This window comes from Pseudophryne corroboree, chromosome 8 (assembly GCF_028390025.1).
Source record: "Pseudophryne corroboree isolate aPseCor3 chromosome 8, aPseCor3.hap2, whole genome shotgun sequence".
NCBI lineage: Eukaryota > Metazoa > Chordata > Amphibia > Anura > Myobatrachidae > Pseudophryne > Pseudophryne corroboree.
Genome location: NC_086451.1, coordinates 409,771,966 through 409,780,314, shown reverse-complemented (window position 1 = coordinate 409,780,314; position 8,349 = coordinate 409,771,966). Strand labels below are relative to the sequence as shown.

General features: G+C 44.1%; 1 protein-coding gene across 1 annotated transcript in view; it reads left to right on the top strand.

Annotated features, from left to right (window-relative positions):
• The first annotated feature begins 777 nt into the window (after positions 1 to 777).
• Positions 778 to 8,349, top strand: part of PRSS16 (serine protease 16) — a 44,667-nt gene continuing 37,095 nt past the window's right edge. Inside the window, exons 1-6 of the mRNA XM_063937850.1 lie at positions 778 to 917; positions 5,439 to 5,620; positions 5,979 to 6,078; positions 6,276 to 6,405; positions 7,383 to 7,506; positions 7,789 to 7,866. Coding sequence (XP_063793920.1) covers positions 845 to 917; positions 5,439 to 5,620; positions 5,979 to 6,078; positions 6,276 to 6,405; positions 7,383 to 7,506; positions 7,789 to 7,866 — 687 coding nt within the window. The 5' untranslated portion in view covers positions 778 to 844. The remainder of the gene's footprint in view (positions 918 to 5,438; positions 5,621 to 5,978; positions 6,079 to 6,275; positions 6,406 to 7,382; positions 7,507 to 7,788; positions 7,867 to 8,349) is intronic.

The window sequence follows — 8,349 nt, the reverse complement described above, 5'->3', positions numbered from 1 at the left end:
AGCGAACACGGTGCACTAATTGGGGTTCCCGGTCACTCTACGAAGAAAACGACACCAACATTTTTTTAAAAACCTAATGTCGACATTTTGTCATGCCGACCTAACACTTGTGCCGACCTATTTTGTGTGTCGACTTAGTCACTGTCGACCAATAGTGGTCGACCTATACACTGTCGACCTAAGTGTGGTCGCCCCTATGAACCACACCCGTTGTTTTTTATGTATATAAAGCGACTTTGAGTCCTACTAGATTAAAGCGCTATGTAAATAAAATGATTACTGTTAGTATTATTTACATTGCACTGCAGTATAAATAATAAAAATGCTTAATACTGAACTAGGTGAGACAAGAAAGTCGGCAGATGTATTTAAGTGTCGTCATAAAACCAGTTCTCTAATAGTAATGATATTTAATGCATTTATACATCCAGCCAATGTCAAGCATAAGATTTATTTCGCTGGCATGTCTCAAAACTTTACGTGCAGAAAAAATATATCCGGCGTGACCGCATGTGGGATTTTTAACTATAAAGTACGTGAAATATTCACCAAAATTTGTATGACCGTGTTAGTGAAAGGATTATATTGTAGCTCATGCTAAATTAAATCTTACAAATATCCAAACATCCTGCACCAGTCTGCAGAAAATGTATTTTTATCAAGTGCAGTGAAATAGTTAAACCTCTGGTCACATGCTGCTCCCCCAGCAAAAAGCACATGCTGAGTTTGCAACCTTTTGAGCCAATCACAAGTTAGTATAGTCATGTGATTAGCCTTTAGTCATGTGACAAGTCTGTACTTGGTACTTTCTATAGTAAGTTAGCAGCTTTCAGTTTCTCCCTCTATGTCTACAATGACTGGTATGTGGCCGCACATCCTCCTTTTCCTGCTGCCCTTTTTGAGTGAAGCCCATGGAGGTAAGTAAAATACTTCATGAATACTTGACTTTTAACCCTGTCTCTCCCACTTCCATAAGTTACTTCAGTCTCTCTGCAGAATGTAACTCTACTGCTTCTGAGTGAAAATGTTACTCTCTCCTTTGTTGCTGAGGGTTTCCTCAGCCTGGTGCCAAGGCCATTTTCTGCCGTTAGTACTCGTCCCAAAACAACATCAATGTCATCAATACCCAAATTCTACATTATTTCTTTCAGAAGTTTTTTATTTTTTTAAAATACCACTCGTCTGTATGCTCAGTCACGTCAAATGAAATTGCACTAATATGGCCAAATAAGGTGGCTTTTCTTAAATGATATCTCAAAGAAAGTGAACCAAAAAGCACATTTGGGGGAGTTCTTCCAAGTCCCGGGAGAGCCAACAACACTCCCGCAACCCTGGACTTCTCTGGTCCAGCGTGTGTATTTGTGGCATATTACCCCGAAAGAACCCATTTTGGGGGGATACCCAGGGGCTGGCTGGGGAGGGGGACAGGGTGCCATCTGCCCCCTGGGCCAGTGCAATTTAAATGTTCCAGGGCTACCTGACTGCAAATTCCCTGTGAAGAGCTGGGCCGCTTGCTGAGCCTGCCCCCCCCCCCCCCCCCGGGCTGAAAGTTGCCAGCCAGCCCCTGGGGATACCCTCAAATAATACAGTAAGTATCATCCGTATGTATGAAGGAGGGACCGCAGCCACAGCCCCATAGGTTTCCACGGGGGAATGAAACGATGCTGTCAGATTTACCAAGCTCCGGAAAGCATTCCGGAGTTTGCCCCCCGCAGCTAGCGCCATCTGTAGATGGCATTGTGCTGCTGTAGCCTATGGACTATACTTCGCTAATTTTTCCAGGAGATGGTAAAATACTTTATGCATGCTTGACTTTTAACCACGTCTTTCCCACTTCCGTAAGCTACTGCTCTCCCTATATAGAATGTAATTTTACTTCTCCTTCTGCAAATGTTATTAACCCCTTTGTTGCTGAAGGTTTTCTCACACTTGTGCTGAGGTAATTTTTTGTTGTTAGCACTTATTACAATACAGCATCAAGGTCATCAATAATACTGATTATTTCTATTTTTTATGGTACCCACAAAAATTGTATACACATGATAGAGTAGAAAATGTAGCTGCCGGGTGGTGATGGGGCAGACTGGACGCTGCATCTGCCGGGAGGAAGAGCAGGGGAGCTGGGGGTGTTGAAGTGGAAGCTGCAGCCACTGGGTAGGAGAGTGTGAGGGGGCCCCAGTGACAGCTCTGTAGACTGCTCTCCGTCTGGATGCCCAAACACCAGAATGGGCGTCCAAACAGCGCATACACTTTAGCGCGGGGATAGTGTGTTTGTGCGCACTAATGCTGCGCCCCCCAAAAAATTGATTTGCGCCCATCTGGGACACCAGAACAGGCACGAATGATGTGCAAAAAGTAGGCAGACTTATTAGGCACATAAACAATTGAATCGGCCCCTTTGTATTTTCCGAAAATAACGCTAGTCTTAAAGCTCGATATGACACGTCAAATTTAATTTAACTAATACCCCATTCACACGGCACAAAAAAAAACGGTATTGACCCGGTCTTTTGCTGGGTCGCTGTGCAGTGTGAACGGGTCACTGTTGAATTCCGGGGTCGCCTGACCCGGTAATTCAACCTGGAAATAAAGAAGGGTTATTCCCGGGTCAGGTGCAGTGTGAACGGGTTACCTGGGTCAATTCGACCTGGGAACCGTTCACAGTATAGGGAGAGGCGGCGCTGGAGATGAGTTCATCTCTGCACCCGACCCAGATGCCGCCTCTGTCCCCGCCCCCGGATGGCAATATGCCGGGTCGGGAAGTCACCCTGTTCACACTGCACGGGTCCAGTGCCGGATTGCACCCGGGAATGACCCATTTCCAGTTCCCAGGTGCGACCCAGCAATTGTGGTGTGAACGGGGTATAAAATGGACAAATGAAATGAGTGGCTTTTTTCATTGAAATTTCAAAGAAAGTGAACAAAAAACAAGTGTGATTTATTTGTTTATTTTATAAACATCACAAATAAATACTGTTAGATTCTTGCTTTGTTGTTCTACACTTGCACCCAGCAGGCTTCTACATGTGTTTTATTATTATATCATGTCATTTGTGGGGATGCGGTCAACATCCCGCTGGACGGGATCCCGGCGGTCGAAATACCGACGCCAGAATCCCGACATATTCTCCCTCCGTGGGTGTCCACGACACCCATAGAGGGAGAATATAATAGTGTAGCGAGGCACCGTGCCCGCAGAGTGGCGAGCGAAGCGAGCCCGCAAGGGGCTGCGTTCCGCTCGCCACCCCTGTCTGTATTGTGTGGTCGGGATTTCGACTTCCGGGATCCCGTCCAGCGGGATTACGTACTGATCCCCATTTGTGGTATGTGCATTGAAGCTGCTGTTTGCTCTTCCTTATTGTTGTTCTTGCTGTCTGTTTTAGTTCACCGCACAGCTTCTTCTACAGGTTTATGTTGTGTCGGCTGATCAGTTACAGGCGGCTGCACAATAAGCGCGGCTTGGAGCTGTGAGTCCTGACGCCTTTAGCGTTGCCAGGGTAGGCAGGAAGTTATGCCTTTAAGATCTAGTTTCGTTTGGCTTTGTGACGCACATCAAGGTATTCAGGTAGTAGGATAAAATTACTAGAGCAAGGTTTGTGGCTCGTCACAGTTTTTAGACATTTCTAGTTACGCTTTTGGAAGATAGAAGCCTAGCTTGCGACCTTTGTCTCACCTGATGTCATATCTGACCTTTCTGTATTTATACTGTATATTGGGAGAGGCTCATCGCCTTACTATGAAACACAATATTTGAAAGCAGGGGTACATTTACTAGAGCTTCTAAAAGTGAAAAGAGGTGATTTTGCTCATAGCAACCAATCGGATTCTCTCTGTCATTTCTTTATTGCATCCTAGGAAATAGATGGACTTTTAGAAGCTTTAGTAAATTTACACCACACTCTCACCTGCTGATATTTAGGAAACTTGGGATTGTGTCAGAATTGGTGCTGCCCAGTAAGAACCATTTAATAAATAAATTGGAAGCAAGGTGGGAATAATGATACTAACGTGTAGATAAACCCAAAACAAGTCTTATAGATATCGGTAAAGGATTTCGGGCCTGATTCAGAGTTCGGCGCAGGTCCGTTACAGCACACAGATTCCTGATTATCGGGAATCTGCGACTGTGCAAGGTCCGTTCTGCGCATGTGCAGAACGGGGCTTGTGATGTTGCCTGCAGCTCTCCTACCCTGATTGATGATGTTGTCCTTCTCAATACTGACGTAATGACATCATACTGTAGAGGCGTGCCTTCTTCTCATTCTGTACTTTCTTTTCTTCTCCTATTTCTTGTGCTGTAATCTATTTTAGATTTTTCTGAGGTGATTAAAAAAATTATACCTTTGCGTCTGTCCCGGCTATACGTGAGACCTAATGTGCACAGTGTGCACCCACCAACTGTCACTCTATGAGCATAAATATAAATAAAAATTGTTAAAAGTTATAGGAAGTCCAAAGCACCCAATATAGGCAGCATTAAAAGTTGCAGTTAACAAAGATGACCTGAGTTTTATTTGCAGGCTGCCTCTGATCAGGATGTATACCATATACCTCTCCCACACTTTGTAACACGAGCTCCATCACTCACACACAGATCCTCCTATGGAGGATTTAGAGAGAGTAGAACTGAGGAAGAGAACATTGTGTGCAATCGGGAATGGAAAGGGGGGAAAAATCCCAGACACTGCCAGGCGCAATAGCTAGTGTAGTATTATTTCCATATCAGTAAGTTATGTACCTTACCTCCTGTTCTTTCTTTAATCTGTGTCTGCTTAGGGTCTAAGCAACTTATCGTATTCAACCTAAATCTACGCTTCCCCATTTCTATCCAGTTTATTAGCCAATCAGATCATTGTCACTGTCACTGTCACATGAGAGGACTGTGTTGATCCTATGTAGAGCACTGACCAGTCTGCTTGTGTGATTGTGCTAGTGAGGACAGGTCTGTGTGTTGCAGGGATAGTGCCATGACATGAGGCTAGGTGATGGAAAGTACAGGGTTCCTATTAGCAATAGCGGCAGTCAGGATGCCGGCGGTCACATGACTGATTGCGGCATCCTGACTTTTAGAATGCAGACAGGGGATGGGGTTAATAATCTATCCTTTCATGCCCCCTACCCTGACCCCAACGCACCTGGGATGGCTGCTAGGACTAAGGACACAGGGGGTGTCGGCTATGGATAATCTCAGGGGGTGGCAACTAGGGCTAAGGACATCGGGTGACGCCTACGGCTAACAGCCCCTTTGGCGCGTAACTCTAAAAACCCTAACCCTCACCCCAATACTGGCCTTCGGGATTCCGCTGTCGGCCATCTGACCGCCCGCATCAAGTGCGCCGGGATGCTGACCGCTTCCCCATAGGGATGTGAGCCTCTGTTGAAAGACTATACCATTAACCACACATTCATAAATTCATATCTAATTGGTTTCCTTTCAGCTTGGAACCAACGGCAGATCCGGCAGAAGATCCACCAACTACAGGAGATCCATAAATTTAAATCCTTCTACAGTCGCCTTGGGATTCCAGCGGGTAGGAACACTTATGTGCCCCCAATTGAAGGCTTTCTAACACAGCCTCTGGACCACTTTAACCGGCGAAATAATGGCACCTATAAACAGGTCAGTAAATAGAGATCAGCAACAGGAAGTAACCATCTATTACAGGGGATTTATATGTCATCCGCGGTCCGTACAAGGAAACAATTGTCTTTTCCGATATCTGTTGGTTAGATTTGCTTCCTTCCTACATATAACAACTTAATTGTGTTTTTATTTTGCAAAAAAAGAAAACCCAACCATGGTATAGTTACGACAAGAAGCAGAAAGTTGGTATTATATACTGAAGTCTTATAGACCAGCATTGATGTGTTTTAGATGTGCTTACCACCAAACTCACTAAAGATATACATACATGTCCTCCTATTCATCTGTGACCAAACACAAATGTGATTAGTCTTCCACTATTGTTCTTTCCTAGAGGTACTGGGTGAATGAGGAATTCTGGCAGCGCCCCGGGGGACCCGTCTTCCTATTTATCGGCGGGGAGAGTTCAGAGTCTGAGTTCTCTGTCCTAGCAGGTTAGTACAACATTGCATGACCACTGCTTTCTCATCTCCTGATTATTACACCATGTGACGTCTGTGTCACACCTAGCACTGCAGGTCTGATCTGTCAGATTAGTGATAGAGATGCAGAGTTAATGGTGTTCTACTGCATCTACTGTATGGTGCCTACAGAATATTAGAGCCTCACAGGGACAATCTCTCTACTATAGGGGAGCATGTTGAGTTGGCACAGACACATCGGGCCCTCCTGGTAGCCCTTGAACATCGGTATTATGGAGCTAGCATTAACCCAGATGGATTGACATTGGAGGCAATAAGATTCCTGTCCAGTCAACAAGCGTGAGTAATAAACTGTTATGTCTCACCCTAATGCAGCGGGAAGGATGACTTTTATTGTGGGTGCTGTCCTTTCTTTTTAATACATCCGCTGGGAGGTGGGAAACTATTTACTAACTCCGATGTCTGGTGGTCACACAGATGATCCAATGCTGCAGTGCGGCAGCGGATCACAGAAACTGGCATTGCGGGGGGGGGGGGGGGGGGGGGGAGGTATATTTACTAAAAGTCGATTTTGTGTGACCGGTATTTACTAAGTCATAATCGACTGAAATAGAGCTTTACACTTAAATAGAACTACAATAGAACCTTCAGTGCTTTAACATAGAGTTCAATTCCTTACCCATATTTACTAATAGTCAATTCGAAATCGACCACAAATCACCATTTTCAATAGAACCACCAAAACCAGTTCTATTTCTTTTTAAATCATGTGGAATTGTCTGAAACCTCAATATGTTGGAAACAACATGGGAGAGAAGCATGTGGGGTACACTCTGGCTCATGGCATTTAAAGGCACAGGAATGATTTAAAAACAAAATTGTGGATATGCAAATTAGCAAGGAATGAAGGTGGTTGTGGGTAATACAGTGCATGTGGCCAATAGGAACACTTTTGTATAATTGTGTCTATTTTTGGTGAATGGAACACATTTAGAACATCAAATAGAATTTGCATCACCCAGCAATTTTAAAATGGAACTCAAAATCAACTTTTAGTAAATGAGTTATTTGGAACAGAAACACTGTAGTCAATTTTATGGGGATGTTGGTTCTATTCTTGTCGATTTTAAATAGACCAAAAATTGACTTTTAGTAAATGTACCCCATGCCGTCTTTTTACTCAAGACGCAGTGTCTGTGTTACTGCCCCCATCGCTGCCCCTGCGACACTGGGAGACACTTTACAGTGCAGTTAGAATTTGTCTTTATTATTTCTCCCCTCTGTCTCTCTTTCTCTTTCTCTGTTTCTCTCTCTAGACTTGCAGACCTGGCTTCTTTCCATCTGTTCATCTCCCAGACATACAACCTAACTCAGAACAACACCTGGATTTGCTTTGGAGGGTCTTATCCTGGATCCCTTTCGGCATGGTTCAGAATGAAGGTGAGACTTTATTAATGTCTACCTTAGATGTCTTTTGAATGACATCCCATACTTAATATTACTAATTAAACAAAAAATAGAATATACAGTACTTTATCTACACAGAAATCAATATCTTTGTGCTTGTTTGTGAGCAATGTATCACTTTCTGAGCAGGGAAGTCAAAACGCTTTACTTTTTCTTTTCCAGTTCGCACAAATGCAAATATAGATTTATTTTTATTTTTGTTAATTAAGAATCATCCAGTTAATTAATTTTAAATAACGCTGTGTTTTGTTGCAGTTCCCACATTTGGTCTATGCAGCTGTGGCCTCCTCTGCCCCAGTCAGAGCAGAGTTGGATTTTATAGATTATAACAAGGTGATATACCCTACAGTATTGGTGTCAGATGTTATACAATGCTTTGGTAACTGTCATGAAGTTGGAGTGCTGGGTACCTGTTGCTGAACAGCAACGTCATCATGATCTAGCTGGGAAGGTATACAGGTAGAGAGCGTCACATGACCAGTTATGGGAAACACCAAACTTTCCGTGAGGACCTTTTATAGTTTATTTATAATGTTGCACAGTTAGGAGGTAGATAATATACTCTTCCAGTTGGTGTTATCCAACACAGTGTCCTCAGCCCCCTTCTCTTATCTCTCTATGCCTCCTCATCAGCCCCTTTATGGTAATGATACTAAAAACTACCGATCCACCTCTACCCCCTCCCATCTCCAAATGTCTCTCTTCCATCTCTTTGGGCCTACTACTCTCTGGTCTCCCCCCCCCCCCCCCCCCCCCCCCCCCCCCCCACCCCCCTATTGCATCTATCCTTAATGCTGCAGCTTCTCTTATCTTACT